The sequence below is a fragment of the Aquila chrysaetos genome, chromosome 8, assembly GCF_900496995.4.
Source record: "Aquila chrysaetos chrysaetos chromosome 8, bAquChr1.4, whole genome shotgun sequence".
Classification (NCBI taxonomy): Eukaryota; Metazoa; Chordata; class Aves; order Accipitriformes; family Accipitridae; genus Aquila; species Aquila chrysaetos.
The window spans coordinates 25,200,658-25,222,995 of NC_044011.1; the positions used below are offsets into that span (position 1 = coordinate 25,200,658).

Sequence of the window (22,338 nt, forward strand, 5' to 3'; positions counted from 1 at the left end):
CATACCAGCTACTAGGAAGACAGTTAACTCTATCCCAGCTGAAACTAGGACACTAACAACCCTGTAATATTTCTGTCTCTTTGCCAGACTGTCTTTACTCTCTCAGAGGAATATTCATCTGTCCACCACACATACCTGTTTAAAAGACAATAAAAAACTCTTAGTTCAGATCTACTTATCTACTAAGGCTTAGCTCTACATTATTTCTTTGGCAAAAATGTCTTCCTTTGGAGCCCATCAACAGTAGTCCTTAATCAGCCCAAGATTTCACAAAGAATATCCTCTTCATTGGGTCTGGGCATTTTTCCTGCAGTTCTAAAAGGGCAGAATATGGAGAAAAGTGTTGTTTTGCATGATCTTAGAGTTATGAGCACAGCTTTGCACCTAGTATGTTTTAGCATGAGTGAAAGTCAAAGGGAATATAAAAAAGTCTGTACTGAGGCATACCCTGAAAATCAGCAATATGCCTACAACAGATCATAAGCTGGGCTGGATGACAGTAGATGCTGTTGCTGCTACCTCATGTGTATGTGGAGGTACTAGTGGGATTGGGACTGGGAGCATGCGCTGTTCTGAGAAGACTTAACTCCACCCAGTAAATCCCACCCTGATGGGTGAAACTATGATTCCTCCAGTTAAATCAAAGATAAAAAATTAAATTCATTTAATTGTGACTGGAATTTCTTACCCTCTCTTCTGTCACACTAAACTGCAATGAGCACCCTGACAGCACTCAATAAAATAAAATAGTTTACTTGAGAGCAAACTATTTGCAGAGACTTCTGGACATGCTGATGGTAATCACAGTAACACAGTAACCATTGCATTCTCCCCTGGTAAGAGACACCATAGGGACAGCTAGAGAGGTACCATTTCTAGCAGAAAAGGTACTCTTCAAAATTACTTCAGTCCCTTCCCCCAACCCCCTTTTAAATCATTGTCTTTAAGGGACTAACCTTCCTAACTGTAATGTCACTACATGTAGAAGATGGTGGCTACTAACCTGCAAAGCATAAATTATATGTTTGCCCCAGAGCTCTTCTCGAAGAATATTTCCAAGACATGTTTTCAGAAAGTTGTCTATAACATACCACTAAAATGTTCCAAAGGCTGAATATGAACAAGACTACAAAACAGTGAGGCACCACACATGGCCAAATGGCTAAAGCAGTAATCCGGGATGCAGGTGGTGATGCCTAGTCTTCCAAATGTGCCACTGAGAGGTCTGCCACTTTTAACTTACAAGGCATGAACTATAGACTGTGCCAGTTCTACATGTGTGTGCTGACCTGAGCTCTATGTTGTTGCCCAGAGGGGATCTGATCTGTCCCACCCGCACTGTCCCACAGTAGAGGCAAGATGGAGCCAGTGCATGTCCAGCAATGCACTTTCTTCACAGATTTTAACTGCCTAGCCAAAGTGGGTTTTGTAGGAAAGGTCCCCTTCTCATTCTAGTGCAAATGTCAGTACACAATATATGTAAACCACTGACGGCTGAAGTTTACATTTCCCATAATACTTAGTAAGATCTTTGGCCCAAACAATCATACCTATCTCCTTTAAAACAGCATAGCATAAAAGCCCCTATTGTCCACCCCAAAACTGCTCCTGCACCCCCTTAGTTTGGAAAATCCTGACATTTTATTTTATTTTATTTTATTTGAATGAGAACAGAGTGGAGGAACAGCACTCACTGAGCTCCCACTGGTCTCAGCTGTAAGCTGTGGATTAACAGCTCCTCATGGTCTGCTCATAGTGCATAAGTGATGAGTTCTGGCCTGGTAGTTTGACTCTCCTCTAACACCAGGGTGGGAAGGTGATGGGCCGTGAAAGGTTTTCAAACTGGATGCAAGGAGATGCAAGATTGATGGCCAAGTGAGCAAATTCGGAAACAGTTTGGCTCAAACTCAACCTAGCTATGATTCACCAACTGATTTACAGAGAGGTAATACATACTAATTAACCACAGAAAGAGATTGAAGAAACACGAATTCTTTTTGCAGGGAAAAAATGTACACTGCCAAAGCTCAAATCAGAAAACTGCATGCTGTTGACATAACCTGCCTTTCAATTTAGGATGTATTTTAATTACCTAAGCATTCAAATGATGTTTGGATTGCTTAAGAAATTTCACAGTAACAAAAACTGTATCTACGCTCTCAGCAAATAATCACTAACGTGCTATCAGCTCCCTCCATTCCAAATTGGCTTATGCTGCTGAATCAAGTGATGTGTAGGTTAGAGAATGTTTCAGGTTTCATGGCTTGTGAGTAGAAAACTACTATGCAATTAATTCCATTGCAAATTTAAATAATATTATTTATGCCACCTAACTATTAATGTATAGACAGTGTGCAATCATACAGTATTAGGAAAGAGGCTGTCTTCTAGCCCACCTGGAGTATTTGTTCATGCACTTATGAAAATTTTAAATGCAAGATGAGCTTTACAGGTTCAACCACACTGCAGCCACTGAGAGAGAACAACTGTGTCGTCCCATATAACATGTCTTTGATTTTATCAGAAGACTCAGAAGAGTTCACATGAAATCAGTGGTTTTAAGCAGTCCAGGCAGCATGACATAAATCAAGGGAAAGGCTTTGGGATTAGACAGTTCTCTGTGTGGTACTGATTAAAAACATAGAAAACTCCCCTCGAGCCACTTTTTCAGCTTAGAGACTTAGGATATTATTCTCTGGTCCACTGTTAATGTGGCCCTGTATGCTCATTAAATGGTGAAAACAATATATAAGCAATATATCATCTCTTACTTCAACATGTCATTACTGTAATCCATGATTTACCATATACATGGGAATTACAGTGTTCACAAAATAAACTTATTTATAGAACTGTCATTCATGCCTTAATAGTCCATGTGATTTCATTTTCTTACAAGGCTGCTTCTTTCTGTTGCCTCTCCTCCTCCTGCCTACCCAAAATGAAAAAAATACTAACTGTTTGAAAGTGTAAAGGAATGCCATGGATTTAATGATAATAAATTAGTGTGTTTTAAATTACATCAGCTTAGCTCTCCACATTAGCTCTCTGAAGAGAGAAAACAAGTATTTTGAGAAGCTGCCTGTAGCAAACGGACACGTTTCCCATATTCACCTGTAGATGGCATTCATCCCATAGCTGTATGTGGCTCGTATAAGGATCCTCTTCACATTTGCAAGGATAGTCATGAACTCCCTCCTGCTGACTGGAACGTTAGTGCCATGCACAGAGAAAGATTCTGGTTTCAGCACAATTTCTTCAGTGTGCTCTTCAGAAGGCTGCAGGTGAATCCCCCCTTTTGGAGTGCTGATTCTCAAGTCACCTCCCTAGATAGAGCCATGAGAGAGACACATTTAAATATGAAAAATGTCAGGAAAAAAAGCTCTATCTGTAGCCAGTTGGGGTACAGGATTTACTGAATAATATATTTTACAAGAATAATAAATATCAGGAATAACGTTCACCTTTCATAACCCTGAAATGGGCTTGCCTGATAAAGTTGAAAGTCAGTGCAAAAGAAAGTTTAGCTTATTCAGCTAAAACCTAGTGTCATGGTTTTGCATCAGCAAAAGCAAATTCATACAATGCCAAGACGCACAAGAACAGGTCTGCTGAAAGAATGTGAAAGTGTTACCTCAAACAACCAATTATTTTATTTCTTCATTCTTCCTGATGAACAGGAAGAATATAGTTCTGTAAGCTACTGCAATATTGCCAGAGGTTCCTTGAGATGATGAAGATTTTAGTTCTCTAACGTGTGTCCATTTTCTGATACTATAAATTAGCTGAAATTACGTGCACCCTGCTGTTTTGTGTCCTCAACCACCAGGCTTCACACTGCATATCTGAAGCAGTAGGAAATTTTCTTTCTTTTTTTTTTTTTTTGGTGGCTGAAAATACTATCACTTTACCTCTATGATGACATCAGATTGAACCATCATTTGAACTGTCTCTTCTTCCTCTGTGAAGTCATAGGAGACTGTAAATTTCAGATGTCCTCCAGCAGCTGCTACCTGCGGAGGAAAAGACAGAAAAATGCAATTAAATGAAAGAAAACGGGCTTTAACCATTTGGGGGCAGTTTTCTCCAGTGTCAGTATTTCCCAGAAATAGACTTCTAGTGTTGCAAAACCATATGCAGGCACCCGAGGATTACAGTTCTATGGACCGTTCCCTTCTTGCTCAACGATCTAGAAATCATGCCCAGTCATTTTTCTCCTATGCCTGTTGAAGGCTGCAAATTCCTTAAACACAAGGACTAACAAAGTAATCAGAAACAGATTTGAAATCTATGCAAATTTCCACTTGATACTGACATTAGGTTTTCAGTGTATTTCAGTTATGTGGTCCTCATTTAGGCTGGGCCTCTACATCAGCAGCCTTAGCAACCTTTAGAAGATTCAATAACTTCAGTTTTGTTGATGGGGCAAATGACCAAAAAAGAAAAAAGCCCAGTGATGTTTTTCTTAGAATAAACTCTAACCTAAAATAAAGTAAGAATTTTCTCTCATGGAGTCAAAAAAATTTACTTTAAAAGAATGCTCCAGCCCTTTCTCTCAGTTTGACTCAGCCTTCAGTGTAAGAAGTCAATAACCAGGCTTTCATGTCATGCCAATATATTTTTTCTATGCTCTTTCAGCAACCAAAACCATGGCAATGACACTAGCTTTTCCATGAAAAAACAGAAAAAGTAGATCAGTTTTAGGATGCAAAGCAAAAGCTGCAGACTTGAATGACAGAGTTCAGTATAAAAACAGTGCTTTTTGTTAATTGTTTGGAAGCAACATAGGTAAATCAGAGGTTGCAAGAGCTGCATTTTGGTTTTTAAATGCATCTGCCTCATACTTCAGTGCAACATGAGCCTCCTTTCAGAGACTACTGAAGTCATAGGGATCCTTTTGCCCTTCCAGTGCATACTGCTGACCACAGAGCAAGCTCGAGTCTTCTACAAAGAGAATAATCTGGTTATTCTCAAGGACATAATGTGCTGTCTCTGGCCATCATACTAGATGTTTTTTCACACAGTAACAGAAAGGAGTGAAAATCATCAACTTCATTATTTTATGATGCATCTAATTTAAGGGGAGAAAAAAAGTCCCAGTATTTAAGGCATGGAAATCAACTAATTTTGAATTATCCATAAAGGTATAAAAATCCATAAACTGCATCTGAGGCTGTACAGCTAATTGCTAAGTTAAAGACAGAAAATTCACTCCAATTGGTAACCCAAAGCTTGGATAACAGAATCATAGGATCATAGAATATCTCAAGTTGGAAGGGACCCATAAGGATCATTGAGTCCAACCCCCCATTCCTTGCAGGACTACCTAAAACTAAACCATATGACTAAGAGCGTCATCCAGATGCTCCTTGAACTCTGACAGGCTTGGTGCCATGACCGCTTCCCTGGGGAGCCTGTTCCAGTGACCGACTACCCTCTCAGTGAAGAACCTTTTCCTAATGTCCAGTCTGAACTTCCCCTGATGCAGCTTCGCTCCATTTCCTCGTGTCCTACGGCTCGTCACCAGACAGAGGAGATCAGCACCTCCCCCTCTGCTGCCTCCCTTGAGTAAGTTGTAGACTGCGATAAGGTCACCCCTCAGCCTTCTCTTCTCCAAGCTAAACAAACCAAGTGACCTCAGATGATCCTTGGAAGTCCTGCCCTCGAGACCTTTCACTATCTTGGTCGCTCTCCTCTGGACACGCTCTTAATAGCTTGATGTCCTTATATTGAGGCGCCCAAAACTTCATGCAGTACTCAAGGTGGGGCTGCACCAGTGCAGTGTAGAGTGGGACAATCACCCCCCTCAACCAACTAGCTATGCTGTGATAGATGCACCCCAGGACATGGTTGGCCCTTTTGGCTGACGGGGCACACTACTGACTCTCATTCAGCTTGCCATCAACCCAAACGCCCAGATGTCTTTCTGCAGGGCTGCTGTCCAGCCTCTTGTCCCCCAATTTGCATGTATAAGCAGGATTACCCCATCCCAGGTGCAGAATCCACACATGCTCTTGTTAAATTTCAAAGGGTTGGTGATTGCCCAGCTCTCTAGTCTACCCAGATCTCTCTGTAAGACCTCTCTACCCTCGAGGGAGTCCATAGCTCCTCCTAGTGTAGTATCATCCGCGAACATCAGTCTCCGATGTTTATCTGCATAGTATGCAAACCTGTTAGGACCAATGCAACTACATTCAGCCTTGACCGTAACAACATGAAAACACTTTTTTTCCTTAGACACACCTTGTACAGCATTTTTGTTTTGCCTGTGGTCAAGGCTAAACACTGGTTTATAACTGTAAGAGGAATATAGCAAATTTAGATACCCGAAGTGCTGCAAGAAGTACCCAGAATTGCTTTCAGCTTTAGACAAACATTTTAAAAGAGTAACTTTTGCAGAATTTTATCATTTCTGTTTCAAGTTCAAACCACAAGTATTCAAGAAAGTGAAAATAATGGGAAAACAAAGATTGTGTGGTTTCAGGCAACCTATAAAAAATATGTACCAAGACAGGTTTTACTTTTTCCCAACTACGTTAACTTTTACCTTAATAAATGAAAATCCAACATGGGGAATTGATAGGTCATACAGGAAAAAAAAAAAAAAAAAAAAAAAAAGAAAAGGTTCTGATTTAAAATAAATGCAAATAGAAAAGCACTTAACAACGCAAACTTTGACCAAAACTCTGTTAGAAAGGAGTAGACAAACAGATAATAGTTTAGAGAAAGCAACCAGAATGGATTAGGGACTTCTAAAACATAACCAACAGGAAACACTAGAGGAAAGGGGTGGGTTTGACTAGTCCAGAAAAGAGAACACTAAGAAGGAATAGGAAAACAGTTTACCAAAACATAAAAGACTGGAAAAATGAAATGGCCATTTTTATTTTCCTGTGGCAACTGCAGGGAAGCATGGAGAAGATTCAGCTTGAATATACAGAAAGCTTTCTGACTGTAAGGATGGTCAAAACAGTGTCAAGCTACTTGAAAATGCTACTGAATTCCTTCATTAAATGTTTAACAGCAGTTCAAACATGTCAGAAATACTCTAGGTATGATGCCTAAGAGTTGGAATATGACTAAGAAGTCTCTTGAGGTCTCTGCTAGCCACAGCAGTCTGAGTTTCACAGCTGCAACTGGCAAGATTTGCATATCACAAACAGGATCGCACATTGAATTCAACGTCCCAAAATGGCACTTATCGGAGAGAGTACCTGGTAGTTCAGAATATATATTTACCTTATGTGCTGTATAATACCAATGTAGATTAGAAAAAAAACCCCAAACTTATATAAAACAGAAAGTAGTACTTCCTTCTGCCATTGTTTATAAAGGTAATTTCCTTCCTTTGTACATTTAAAGTACAAGTTCACTCACAGGCAAAAGAATTCAGAGGTCAATCCACGTGCTGCATGAACAATTATGTCTCATCTAGTGCAAAAAATACTTTTCACTGAATTTTGAATACAACGGCAATACAGAAGTTGGGCACCTGTGAGATCCCTTCATTTTGACGTTGTTCTCTGTATCACCCAAAGATTCAGAGTTCTGCCTCAAGGATTGTCATCCAAAGTCATATCAACACCAAAGAGAACAGACCATAAAAGTTTGCCTTGCTGGTGACAAAGGCATGTATTGTTGGGCCAAGAATAGCTGACTAAAAACGTCAAGGAAGTTCCATAGAATTTTCTTTGTCTCTCCCACCTGTCTTCAGATTAATACATCAAATATTTCTTCCCAGCTCAAGAGGCAGAATCTACATGTTCAAGAAAAGTCACAGACTCCCCAAGAAATACAAGTATAGGAGAGAGAAATCACAGCTATCTTAATTCTAATCCACCAAGTTTCTGGCAGATGCTAGTTAATTTTTTTTGGTTGTTCATGGTTAACTGTACTTCTACTATTATGTTACATGTTGTTAAAGGATATAACCAGAGAGCAGAAATGACTGGTTATGACATCCTGACAGTTGCATTCTGGGTCAGCCAAAACTATTTGAAGCAGGAGATATGGCTCCTTTCTTGTGAACAAATGCCCAAGCTCAACAGGAAGAAAGCTGGAGGGTAGGAGGAAGCACTTAGTACTACCTTGTGTAAAGCATGCTTTGATGTTATGCCTGCCACACTAAAATCACTTTTAAATCAAGACAAGTGATAATAAACCACAAATATTTACAGCATTGAAAACAAACAGCATTGCTACAAATACTTGCAAAGCTATAGATGAGGAAAGCTTGCATCTCTTCATATGGAAATCAAATTCTAGAAGTCTTTCTCTTCCTCCACTTAGTCAGTCTGCTGTCAATGCTTTTCTGAGGCAAGCTGTCAGGATCCCTCCAGCAAATGTCATTGGAGAGTACCTCTTTCTTATACAGCTTTTATAACCCATCTTACTCTTGAATCATTTGGTGATTCACACTTTCCCTCTCCAATGCCTCTTGTAACTCTGCCCGTAAAGTTTTAGCACTTACTGCGCTATACTAGAGGCTGCCTCATTTCTTCTGATCAACATCTGCCAAATGTAAGTTCAGAAGATCAGGAGCTACCTCCACTAAACAGGGTGCTGTTTACAATCCCTTATCTCATTAAACAGTAAAATGCTCTTCTGCCAGCTAGGAAGAGACTCAGTTCATGATTAAAGCATCTTAATATAGTTGCCGATTTGTGAATTACATGACCATGACCCTCTTGAGTGGAAACTAGATGGAAGATACTGGGGCATCTGATGTGTCACTATGTGGCTATGTGTAGACAACTGAAAGAAGTCCTTTGTATAGTCAAAGGAATCTAGAAAGTGGCTGGTCTATGGTTTCCCCACCAATGGATGACTTTCAAATCACTTCACTTTGTATTTATATTTAGAAAACAACTTGGAAGACATAAAATACATTTCACAAATGAATAAAGTGTTACACAGTAAGTGTATTATTGAAATAAAACACATGCACCTTGCTCATATGTTTAGTGGTAAAATCTATATCAGAATGGATTTAGCTCAGAAAGGCTTTGATCTCAGGCCTAACACAAAAGAACATGACACCTTCAAAAGCAAAAGTATATTACTGCATGTCCTAGTTTCAGCTGGGATAGAGTTAACTGTCTTCCTAGTAGCTGGTACGGTGCTATGTTTTGAGTTCAGTATGAGAAGAATGTTGATAACACTGATGTTTTCAGTTGCTGCTAGTAGTGTTTAGACTAATGTCAAGGATTTTTCAGCTTCTCATGCCCAGCCAGCGAGAAAGCTGGAGGGGCACAAGAAGTTGGCACAGGACACAGCCAGGGCACCTGACCCAAACTGGCCAACAGGGTATTCCATACCATATGACGTCCCATCTAGTATAGGAACTGGGAAGTGGGGGCGGGGAATCGCCGCTCGGGGGACTAGCTGGGTGCCGGTCGGCGGGTGGTGAGCAATTGCACTGCGCATCATTTGTACATTCCAATCCTTTCATTATTGCTGTTGTCATTTTATTAGTGTTATCATTATCATTATCCGTTTCTTCTTTTCTGTTCTATTAAACTGTTCTTATCTCAACCCGTGGGTTTTGCTTCTTTTTCCCGATTTTCTCCCCCATCCCACTGGGTGGGGGGGGGAGTGAGTGAGCGGCTGCGTGGTGCTTAGTTGCTGGCTGGGGTTAAACCACGACAGTCCATTTTGGCGCCCAACGTGGGGCTCGAAGGGTTGAGATAACGACAAACCTGACCAGAGCTCGTTAAAACAAATTTGTTATAAGCATTCATTATATTGGTCTTATAGTCGCTGGTCATTATGTTGATTTATGTGTTCTTAGAGTTGTTGCTCTGGTTTTTAAAGTTCTGTTATGCATCACCTCGCTTGCTGTATGTAGTCCCTCTTCTCCTGCTTATCATCCGTGGGAGGTGGATTAAGGTTTTTGCTTTGATGTATTGTATAACACTGGTTTATGGTATGATAAAGTCATCAGTTGTGGAATTAATCCGGTATTTGCACTCAGCATTGTCACCTTTATACTGCGGGAGCCATCTGTGGGAAACTATTAATAATTATACCATTTACCTTTCCTCCTTGGAAAACCAGTCTATGAGTGGGATACCTTTTTTCCCCTCTCCTTTCTCCTTCAGTCCAGTTACAATGGTGTTTGGGAATTTTGAAAAATTTGAATACTCTTGGGATGTTGATACCAGCACGGTCCTAGCCCTACTGCTGGGAATTAGCATGCTTCTGAATGTGGTTCAGCTCTTGTTTAAGGTTAAACAACTATTTAAGAAGATCACCCAGAGGTCTGCCCCGAGGCTGGATAATTATGAGTGGCAGGGTGTGTGGGGTAGTATGGGCAAGTACCTAGAAAAGTGGGCACCTCCAGTGTTTTGGAAATTCACCCCTGAACAAATGCAGAATCCAGAAGAACTAGTAAAATATTTGGAAAAGGTATGCTGTCACCCCGGCAGCTCCAGAGAGATACAAATCACTGCAACGTGCTGGGGCCTGGCCCATGCCTATCGAGCCCTGTTCGACACAACTCAGCACCCCCAAGGGGAAGAGAAGGTCTCTGGACCTAACAACAAAGCAATGAGCACTGCGGTCACCCAAACCCCGGCAATGGGCGCTGCGGCCCCTCCAGCCCCGGCGACGAGCATTGCGGCCACCCAGACCTTGGTGACAGGTACCGTGACCCCTCCAGCCCTGGCAATGAGAACTGTGGCTACCCAAACCTCAGCAACAGGCACTGCAGCCCCTCCAGCCGCAGCAACGAGCACAGCAGCTACCCAAACCCTGGCAACAGGCACTGCGGTCCCTCCAGCCCCAGCGACGAGCACTGCTGCTACCCAAACCTTGGCGACAGACGCTGCTACCCAAACCTTGGCGACAGACGCTGCAGATATCCAAAACCCGGCGAGTGATACTGCAACTGAACCAGCGGATCAACCTGCACCAGTATCAGTTGCCCCCGTACAGAAAAAGAAATATAAAAAATCAGCTCGCTTAGCAAAGGATGAAGGTGAACCAGGGCCATCACGGGAACAGGAGGAAGAGGCAGAACCAGAGGTAATAACCCGGTCCCTATCCTTGAGTGAGCTGCGAGATATGCGAAAAGATTTTGGCCGCCGTATAGGTGAGCATATTATCACCTGGCTTCTCCGATGCTGGGACAATGGGGCTAATAGCTTGGAATTAGAAGGTAGGGAAGCCAAGCAGCTGGGATCGCTTGCCAGGGAAGGTGGCATTGACAAGGCAATTGGAAGAGGAACACAAGCCATCAGCCTCTGGAGGCGACTCTTGTCAAGTGTGAAGGAAAGGTACCCCTTTAAGGAAGATGTTATATGTCAATCAAGCAAGTGGACCACCATGGAAAAAGGTATCCAATATCTGAGGGAATTAGCTGTGCTAGAGACGATTCATCATGACCCGGACAACCCACAATTACCCAAAGATCCAGACGAAGTCCAATGCACACGACCCATGTGGCGGAAATTTGTACGGAGCGCACCATCGTCCTATGCCAACTCACTGGCAATAATGACCTGGAAAGACGAAGAGGCACCGACAGTGGATGAAGTGGCTCGCCAACTCCGTCAATACGAAGAAAATCTCTCCTCCTCCCTACAAGCCTGCATTTCGGCTGTGGAGAAGCTGTCCGAGGATTTCCAACAATTCAAAGAGGATATGTCCTATTGCCCACCTGTAAGGACCAATGTCTCAGCTATTAGGAGTGAGCGCTCCTCTGCCCAAGAGAGAGAATATAGAAGGTACACACCGCGAGGTGCCCTGTGGTTTTACCTATGTGATCATGGAGAGGACATGAGGAAATGGGATGGAAAACCTACCTCGGTCCTAAATGCACGGGTACGTGAGCTGCGAGGAAAAACCACCACAAAAGGGGATTCTACTAGGAAAAATGCCGCTCCAGTTTCCAAACAGAGCAGAAGGGCTGATCTTATTTCTGATCCTCTTGAAGGGACTTCTGAGCCAATTTTACGAGAAGTGAATACCGGATACTCTGGCCAGAATTAGAGGGGCCCTGCCTCCAGCCAGGTGGAGGAAAGGGATAACCGGGTCTATTGGACTGTGTGGATTCGATGGCCTGGCACGTTAGACCCACAGGAGTATAAGGCTCTAGTAGACACCGGCGCACAGTGCACTCTAATGCCATCAAGTTATAAAGGGGCAGAACCCATTTGTATTTCTGGTGTGACAGGGGGATCCCAAGAGTTAACTGTATTGGAAGCTGAAGTAAGCCTAACTGGGAATGAATGGCAGAAACACCCCATTGTGACTGGTCCGGAGGCTCCGTGTATCCTTGGCATAGACTATCTCAGGAGAGGGTATTTTAAGGACCCGAAGGGGTATCGATGGGCTTTTGGTATAGCTGCCTTGGAGACGGAGGGCACTGAACAGCTGTCTACCCTGCCTGGTCTCTCTCAAGACCCTTCGATTGTGGGGTTGCTGAGGGTTGAAGAACAACAAGTGCCAATTGCTACCACGACGGTGCACCGGCGGCAATATCGCACCAACCGAGACTCTCTGATTCCCATCCACAAGTTGATTCGCCAACTGGAGAGCCAAGGAGTCATCAGCAAAACTCGCTCACCCTTTAATAGTCCCATATGGCCAGTGCGAAAGTCTAATGGGGAGTGGAGACTAACAGTTGACTATCGTGGCCTGAATGAAGTTACGCCACCGCTGAGTGCTGCCGTTCCAGATATGCTAGAACTTCAATACGAACTAGAGTCAAAGGCAGCCAAGTGGTATGCTACAATTGACATTGCTAATGCGTTTTTCTCAATCCCTCTGGCAGCAGAGTGTCGTCCACAGTTTGCCTTTACTTGGAGGGGTGTCCAGTACACTTGGAATCGATTGCCCCAGGGGTGGAAACACAGCCCCACCATTTGCCATGGACTAATCCAGACTGCACTGGAAAAAGGTGAAGCTCCGGAACACCTGCAATACATTGATGACATCATTGTATGGGGCAACACGGCAGAAGAAGTCTTTGAGAAAGGGAAGAAGATAATCCAAATCCTTCTGAAAGCCGGTTTTGCCATAAAAGAAAGTAAGGTCAAGGGACCTGCACAGGAGATCCAGTTTTTAGGAATAAAATGGCAAGATGGACGTCGTCAGATCCCAATGGATGTGATCAACAAAATAGCAGCTATGTCTCCACCGACTAATAAAAAGGAAACACAGGCTTTCTTAGGTGTTGTGGGTTTTTGGAGAATGCATATTCCAAATTACAGTCTGATTGTAAGCCCTCTCTATCAAGTGACCCGGAAGAAGAATGATTTTAAATGGGGCCCTGAGCAACAGCAAGCCTTTGAACAAATTAAACGGGAGATTGTTCATGCAGTAGCCCTTGGGCCAGTCCGGGCAGGAGAAGATGTTAAGAATGTGCTTTATACTGCAGCCGGGGAGAATGGCCCTACCTGGAGCCTCTGGCAGAAAGCACCCGGGGAGACCCGAGGTCGACCCCTGGGGTTTTGGAGTCGAGGATATCGAGGATCCGAGGCTCGCTATACTCCAACTGAAAAAGAGATATTGGCAGCATATGAAGGAGTTCGAGCTGCCTCAGAAGTGGTTGGTACTGAAACACAGCTCCTCTTAGCACCCCGACTGCCAGTGTTGGGCTGGATGTTCAAAGGGAGGGTCTCCTCTACACATCACGCGACTGATGCCACGTGGAGTAAGTGGATTGCACTGATCACACAACGGGCTCGCATAGGAAACCCCAGTCGCCCAGGAATTTTAGAAGTGATCACGGACTGGCCAGAAGGCAAAGATTTTGGAATGTCACCAGAGGAGGAGGTAACGCGTGCTGAAGAAGCCCCGCTGTATAATAAACTGCCAGAAAATGAGAAGCAATATGCTCTGTTCACTGATGGGTCCTGTCGCATTGTGGGAAAGCATCGGAGGTGGAAGGCTGCTGTATGGAGTCCTACACGACAAGTCGCAGAAACTGCTGAAGGAGAAGGTGAATCGAGTCAGTTTGCAGAGGTGAAAGCCATCCAGCTAGCGTTAGACATTGCTGAAAGAGAAAAGTGGCCAGTGCTCTATCTCTATACTGACTCATGGATGGTGGCAAATGCCCTGTGGGGGTGGTTACAGCAGTGGAAGCAGAGCAACTGGCAGCGCAGAGGTAAACCCATTTGGGCTGCCGCACTGTGGCAAGATATCGCATCCCGGCTAGAGAATCTGGTTGTAAAAGTACGTCATGTAGATGCTCACGTACCCAAGAGTCGGGCCACTGAAGAACATCAAAATAACCAACAGGTGGATCAGGCTGCCAAGATTGAAGTGGCTCAGGTGGACTTGGACTGGCAACATAAGGGTGAGCTATTTATGGCTCGATGGGCCCATGATGCTTCAGGCCATCAGGGAAGAGATGCAACATATAGATGGGCTCGTGACCGAGGGGTGGACTTGAGCATGGACACTATTGCACAGGTTATCCATGAATGTGAAACATGTGCTGCAATTAAGCAAGCCAAACGGTTAAAACCCCTGTGGTATGGAGGACGATGGCTGAAATATAAATTTGGGGAAGCCTGGCAGATTGACTATATCACACTTCCACAAACTCGCCAAGGCAAGCGCTATGTGCTCACAATGGTGGAAACAACCACCGGATGGCTGGAAACATATTCTGTACCCCATGCCACTGCCCGGAACACTATCTTGGGCCTTGAAAAGCAGGTCTTGTGGCGACATGGCACCCCAGAGAGAATTGAGTCAGACAACGGGACTCATTTCCGAAACAACCTCATAGACACCTGGGCCAAAGAGCATGGCATTGAGTGGGTGTATCACATCCCCTATCATGCACCAGCCTCTGGGAAAATTGAGCGATACAATGGACTGTTAAAGACTACATTGAGAGCAATGGGGGGTGGAACTTTCAAACATTGGGATACACATTTAGCAAAAGCCACCTGGTTAGTCAACACCAGAGGATCTGCCAATCGGGGTGGCCCTGCCCAGTCAGAATTTTTACGTACTGTAGAAGGGGATAAAGTCCCTGTAGTGCACACAAAAAATATGTTAGGGAAGACAGTCTGGGTTACTCCTGCCTCAGGCAAAGGTAAACCCATTCGTGGGATTGCTTTTGCTCAAGGGCCTGGGTGCACTTGGTGGGTGATGCGAAAAGATGGGGAAGTCCGATGTGTGCCTCAAGGGGATTTAATTTTAGGTGAGAATAGCCAGAATTAAACTGTATGATACTAGTTGCTATATAACCCTGCTACTGTATGTTATCATTACTATAATTGTTATATGCTATATCCATAGTACTATAGTAAGAATCACTTAGATCAAGCAAGAAAAACTGTGATAAAACTGAGCGAAGCGCAGTAGTGATGGAACCAGAACTGACTCCAGCATGCAACAATCCAACAGTGCACACCATCCTCCTGCTGCGTCCAATGTCAACTGCTCGTCACACTGCACTGAAGCCCAACTCTGCTCTACCGACTGAGAGGACTTTGCACCATCCCTCCTGCCCAGAAAGACTGGTATGACGGATGGAGCCCAGAGTCAGGAACTAAATGAACTCAATGAACATTTAATGAACATAACACATAAACTAAAGGGATGATATCTCTGTGTATGTATACATATATATATATATCATTGTTCATATGTCTCAAAGTGATAGATAAGGTGTTGATGACTGACCAGGATGTAACTAAAGGTATGGGAACTGAGCATGACGTCAATGGTATAGAATAAGGGGTGGATACTGTCCTAGTTTCAGCTGGGATAGAGTTAACTGTCTTCCTAGTAGCTGGTACGGTGCTATGTTTTGAGTTCAGTATGAGAAGAATGTTGATAACACTGATGTTTTCAGTTGCTGCTAGTAGTGTTTAGACTAATGTCAAGGATTTTTCAGCTTCTCATGCCCAGCCAGCGAGAAAGCTGGAGGGGCACAAGAAGTTGGCACAGGACACAGCCAGGGCACCTGACCCAAACTGGCCAACAGGGTATTCCATACCATATGACGTCCCATCTAGTATAGGAACTGGGAAGTGGGGGCGGGGAATCGCCGCTCGGGGGACTAGCTGGGTGCCGGTCGGCGGGTGGTGAGCAATTGCACTGCGCATCATTTGTACATTCCAATCCTTTCATTATTGCTGTTGTCATTTTATTAGTGTTATCATTATCATTATCCGTTTCTTCTTTTCTGTTCTATTAAACTGTTCTTATCTCAACCCGTGGGTTTTGCTTCTTTTTCCCGATTTTCTCCCCCATCCCACTGGGTGGGGGGGGAGTGAGTGAGCGGCTGCGTGGTGCTTAGTTGCTGGCTGGGGTTAAACCACGACACTGCATTAAACTAGATTTAGACCAATACTCATACAACACCAGACTTTAGAAATGAGCAAAATAAAAGGCATCAACAAATATCAAGAAGTTGGACAATGTTTTCCCTCTTCACTGTTAGTGGTTCTAGCAGAAATATAGTCACTGACACATTGTATTAGAGAGACAAGCATTACGGAGAGAGTTCATATTTTTATTAGACCACTATAGCTGCAATACAGCTATAGAAAGGTGACATGCTTTTGGAAGCATGAACCCTGTTTGCTATTACATTATTGTATACATAGACATACAATTAGAACTATACCAAGTGAACAAATGCTACCAGAAAAAGAAAAAAAAAAAAAGAAAAAGGCTTACAAACACGAACAGGCAGAACATTTCAGTGGAGAAAGCTAATACACATACCACTGAATACAAAACCAAGGAGGAGTCTCACAGCAAGCTGCTCATAGTAACTCAACGTTCTAAGAGATAATAATGTTCTCTTATTTGAGAAGACATCCCCAAAGCAAACAAAAACCCCATTTGTTTCCTGATGTGCCTGTGAACGTTCTTCCGCTTGCTGTCATGATTATGAGAAATGACACAGATACTCTCTCAGTCTTCCAGTGGCTCTATCATATTCCTGGTGGCAATATCTACCACTCGATCCAGTGTTTGAAGGTAATGAAATCATATTATATACAGTTTAACATTGCCTGCTAGCATTCTTGAATTTCCATGAAATAGAGGTGCAATAAAATACTGAAGTTTATTTGGACTCTTTCACCTTCAGAAACTCTCTAGGTACACATTTATTTTATGACACAGATTTCAGCAAATATAGAGATATCTGCCACCAGAACATCAGCACTAACTATGTGAAGGAAATCCTTTTAAAAAAGTAAGATTGCTCCCCGTTTATTAGTGGTGAACAATTTAGTCTGTAATTGATTGGCACCTATGCAGTTGTGATATGATTTGACAAGGCACTGAACAGACAATGTACCATCTTAACTGATAGCTAAATGTATATGTGTTCTTCTAGCCAGCCCACCCAATGCAGAAGGGAATGGACAAAGGGCTGCTTTTCCTAACTTAATTTACTTATGTTTAAGGAAATATTCTATTGTTAATCCAGCTCTCGTCTGGATTATTATCTTCTTTATGAAAAAGTACTGGCTGTAAATTTATGATATTTAATTGGGTTTTGCTGATCCAGTCTTCATGCTGGTTGTAGCATGAGGGAAGGCAGGGACTAGAAAAGAATTTGATAGAAGCATCATCAAGAAAACATCAAACTTTTATTCATTTAGTAATAGCTCTCAGTAAAGATTGCATGTTTTAGTTCTACTCAAGATCCAATTAGAGATTAAATAGACTCTCCTCTCCTAGACAGACTTGAATTTAGATAGGGTATAAAAACTCTTCTGAGGCATTATAGTAATATTTCAGATAAAGCAGGGAGCAGAATAATCATGTTCCATTTGAATGACAGTATAGTTCTGGCTAGCATTAAAAAAATGCCAGTTTTCTTCACAGGGAAGTTAATTTTTTCCCCTGAAAGAATGGGCTCTTTCCCCCAACTCTCTACCACCTAGAGTTCCACCAACTTTATCCCAGCTAGTGCAGAATCCTACAGTTTCCCTGCTTAATTACAGTCAAAATTCTTCTATATAAATTATACAAATTGATGCTACATTGTACTTAAATTAAATTACTCAGAATACCGCTTCCAGTGAAGTTAACAGAACAAGAAGGGAATAAGCTTATATAAAAGTAGCTTGACTACTATATTGTTCGGTTCAGTTGCTTTCCATGAGTGTTTTTCTACAGTACTGAACCACTCAAAGGGCAAACAGCATTTCAAACCATTCACTGTCACCTCCAGTTTCTTGAAACAGACCACTCTGATAACCAAGAAAATTTCCAAGTCATTCTTTTCTGGAATTTTATTGAGAATGTTAGGATACAGCCTCCTTAATTTTTAGTATTTCCTCTGCTGATACTATGTAAAAGTGGAGTTGAGTCAAAGATAAAGGAGTTTTATTCAATGTAGGTACTCATTTGATCACAGAATGTTCTCCAATGTCTAAGCTATATGCTAAGAAATCAAAGAGCAAGATATAAAGCATACCAGTGAGAAAACATTTATTTGCTTTACCTCAAACAACCTTTATGGAAAACTGAAAAAAAAATCCTTAAAAACTCATTGTGTAAGACCTTCTTCCTTCATATACTGGATAATGGAACAACATACTCACAATAACTCTGAATATTTTAAAGTTTCCCAGCAATGAAAAGAACCATCAAATACGTGGTGTTAATTTTTTTCCCCTAAGTGAAGGTTTTCTGATTAAGAGACAAATAACAGCTGTCCACAGAGCAAGCACAACTGATAAGTAGCAACCAAAACTCTGCCAAATTGTACTTCACATGTACCTTGACCATGTCTCTTTCATATATTTTATAACAATATTTGAGCAATGGGATCCCTTCCAGAACACCTATTAGTCTCAGCTATAGCAAAGTCTTTCTGTACACTGCACCTGATAACTAGGCAGTAGAAAGAATACCCTGGCACCTATCAGAGAAATACCATGCATTCAGATTCAAACACAAAAGAAACATGAGTGAAGAAAGAACTTCAAAAGGGGAAGGCATTATATTCTAGTAAGTATCTCCTTAATCATCCCTTGCAAGTATCCCTTGGTTTTGCTACAATACCAGTAAATCAAGTGTAATCAGACAGTCTAAAGCTTTTTGATTTTTGGTCCTACTGCCTTTTCCTTCTTGCTCCAGAAGATGCAAGGCATAGTGTTTGTAAAGTGATTGATAACTCTTGCCATCTTAAGCATGACAATCTGACGCTTATTTCCAGGCCCTTCATATTTAAGATAGTTTGTCACATGAAATGTAGACCAAATAAAATCTTACACAATTCTTTTAATTCAATGTATCAGCTATAATAAGAAACATTTAAATGGAAAATATTAAAGAATTCAATAAACTTATTTGTGGCTCTTCTAAATTATACCAATAAACTCAGCCCAGTCTCACTGTTACTGAGATACTGTATTAACATTACCATTTCATAACACTGGTTCTCTTCCTCCTTGGATGAACTAGACTGCATTTTTTAGAAGCAAAGAAGAATTAGGTGTCTAAATAAAATGCAACAACTCATTGTGTTTAATACATAATATCGAAACATTCAATTATATCATGGAACTCTAAAAGGAAAAATGGAATAAATCTCAGCTCCTAAGGAAGATGGGAACTGAAGGACATCAGCTCTCCTGTGAGCCCTGTGCTGCCACTCCTACTTATGTTGAGTAGTCGCTCTTTCTGAACTTAGCACTGAAAAAATTAATGGAATCAGTGACTAATTAAAAAATTTGCACAATAAGATTATACGCTGTTTCTTGAAATGTACTTATGAATGTAGACATTTACTCTACAAATTCTCAAATCTCTACCATCTTTCCCAGCTGTCATTTCCTCTCACTGGATAAGAGAAACAGAACTGTCTGGCCAACAGACAGTCTAAAGTCTAAAATCCTGAAGTCTAAAATCCACTTTGCTAAGGATAAGCCTTCACAAAATTTAGAATATATGATTACTTCGTTACAATTACTTAACCATAGTACCAATAGCACATAACCTTAGCATGGTTACTCACTTTCTTCCTCCTCCTTTGCTTTCCCTATGATTAAAGTCCTTCTGTGACTGTGCCTTCCCAACCACTGTTCCCCCAGATGCTGTAACTAGATCAAGGATTCAAAAATATAAAGTAGGGTGTGTATTCTTCCAGTAGTGGTGTGGTAACCAGTTACTGCCCATGCCTATTACTGTGGTAGCAAGTAAATCTTCGTCTTTGGAAGTCTCCCAGTCTGGCAACAATATGCCAGAAACTGTGACACTGTAGCATAATATGTCAGCCACTCATCATAGAGGGTTATTTAAAAAAATTAAGCTCGTATGTCATCAAAATTGCAGACGTTTTTCCCTGACTGAATACAGTTAAACTGCAGAGGAGAAAAAAAAAGCTAATACACTCTCACCAGCTGCTGACTAGTTTTTTGCAACAGCTGCTCTGATCTTTATAAGCATCAATTTAGCAGGACCAGAGTGGCTGAAGGGTGTAGGTCTGGATAAAAATACCACTTTTTCTTTAACCGTGAACATGTTTTAGACTATTAGTGATATTGACATCAAACTCACTATTTGCGCATCAGCTCTGAGACATGTTTCTAAATAACATATCCTCATCAAACGTTTCTAAATAAAAACTGTTTACTGCTGGTCTTGGAGCTGTCAACACCTCATACTTGAAAGTAATTCTTAATTTTCCTGATTAAATGTTCATCTCCCAGTTCCATGGTCTTTGGTTCCAAAGGGACAAACCATAATTACTGTAGACATATCAATAAATGCCTTCCTGTAATATTAGAATGAAATACTAACTAGAACATTTATGTCAATGTTCAATTCCATTAAGACACAAGAACCGACCCTTACCCTCCCATCTCTGGCTGTACTCCTTCATGAATATTTTAAGAAGAAATGAATTTGCATAATTTTGCAAAACTAAAAAAGCTCGTATTTCTATGGCAACAAAACCCCAGCATGCAAGGATTATTAAAAATAAAAAAGCAGAACTATAAAACAAGAGCAACTGTTCAAGTCCAAATTAAAAGCTGTTCTTAGTAAAAATATTTTCCTCAGCATTGCTATTGCATTTAGGGGTAATCAATATTTGCATCCGATGTTGAGGACATCCCACTGTGTAATGATCTTAAAATCAAAATCCATGAATACTTCTAAAGTGTTGACTTGCTACTGAAAAAGCTTAAACAGTGTAAGTAGCAACAAGAAATAGTTAAAATTTTATTTCTTTGTTAGTACAGTTCACCAAGTTAGACTGTAAGTATTCTTGATCTTAGGCTTTCTTTTGTTTCTGTGTTTGTAAAGCACCAAGCACAATAGCTCAGGAATGTTATTTCTAAACTTTGCCACAACTGAAAATGAAAAAAACCCCTAACTTCTATCCAGCCAGAAGTGATTTTCCTACCTCCTTCTACTTAACTGTTTTACAATATTACTACGGACAATATTGTACCACAATGATGGCTGTACAAGTAATTCAAAGCAAAGTATGACATAACTAGCACTTTGGGATCCTTTAGGAAATTGAAACATATCATAATGTTTCAAGCATGAAAGAGTTGTGTAACTGCAGTATCTGTTGTGCAAAATTATACTGACAGAAAGGATATACCGTTTTTAATATCTGTCAGCATTTTTAACTTTTAAAGTGGGAGATTTTGAATGAAATAGCATGTAAATACATCAATATTTTGAAGGAAATTCCTTCTTTTCTAACAAAAATGCAAGGATATGCAAAGCCCAAATCTCTGCTTTTCCGAGGTGGCTCATCATTTGACATAATAAACGCAACAATAATACATTCTTATTTAGTATTTTACTGCATATCATGGAGACCTCTAAGGATCACATATCAAAATAAAAACAGTAAAAATAAACATTTGAGTATTAAACAAAGATATAGATCTGTATAAACATGGCTCTGTGTACTATAATTCACTGACACTAATCATAAAAAAACACCCCCAAAACTCCTTGCATTTTGATTTTATTTTTCAGGGCAGGGGAAAACAAAGCAGTGAATCAGAACTCCTGTGATTTTTCCTCTATTTTCAGTCAGCATAAACCATGTTTTGAATTGCTTTGCCTCTGGAGCCAATGCTTTCTCATGATTAAATTCATGGCCACTTTCCTGGTTTGTTAGTTTTGTAGCCTTTCTTCCACTAACCTTATTCATGACAAGCTAACATAGTTTTGAAAAATACCCATGTTTTCTTTTAGAGAAAGAAACTTGTGTTTGATGTTAGTTGAAATGCATGCTAGTTAATAGTAACTAAATATATGTATATATTATGCAAAATCCGATAAATATGCTTTAAGATAGAATTTAAAAAAATATATCAGTGTAGATAGAATCTGTCATTCCATTCTTTACTGTACCCAAGAAAGCAATTCTGCACT

At 41.2% G+C, this 22,338-nt stretch overlaps 1 protein-coding gene across 8 annotated transcripts in view; it reads right to left on the reverse strand.

Annotated features, from left to right (window-relative positions):
• LAMA2 (laminin subunit alpha 2) overlaps positions 1–22,338 on the reverse strand; it is a 394,697-nt gene that overhangs the window by 173,127 nt on the left and 199,232 nt on the right. For all 8 annotated transcript variants that reach the window (XM_030022177.1, XM_030022172.1, XM_030022175.1 and 5 more), the window contains exons 13-14: positions 3,912–4,013; positions 3,115–3,326 (exon numbers count right to left, since the gene is read on the reverse strand). In XM_030022177.1, coding sequence (XP_029878037.1) covers positions 3,115–3,326; positions 3,912–4,013 — 314 coding nt within the window. The remainder of the gene's footprint in view (positions 1–3,114; positions 3,327–3,911; positions 4,014–22,338) is intronic.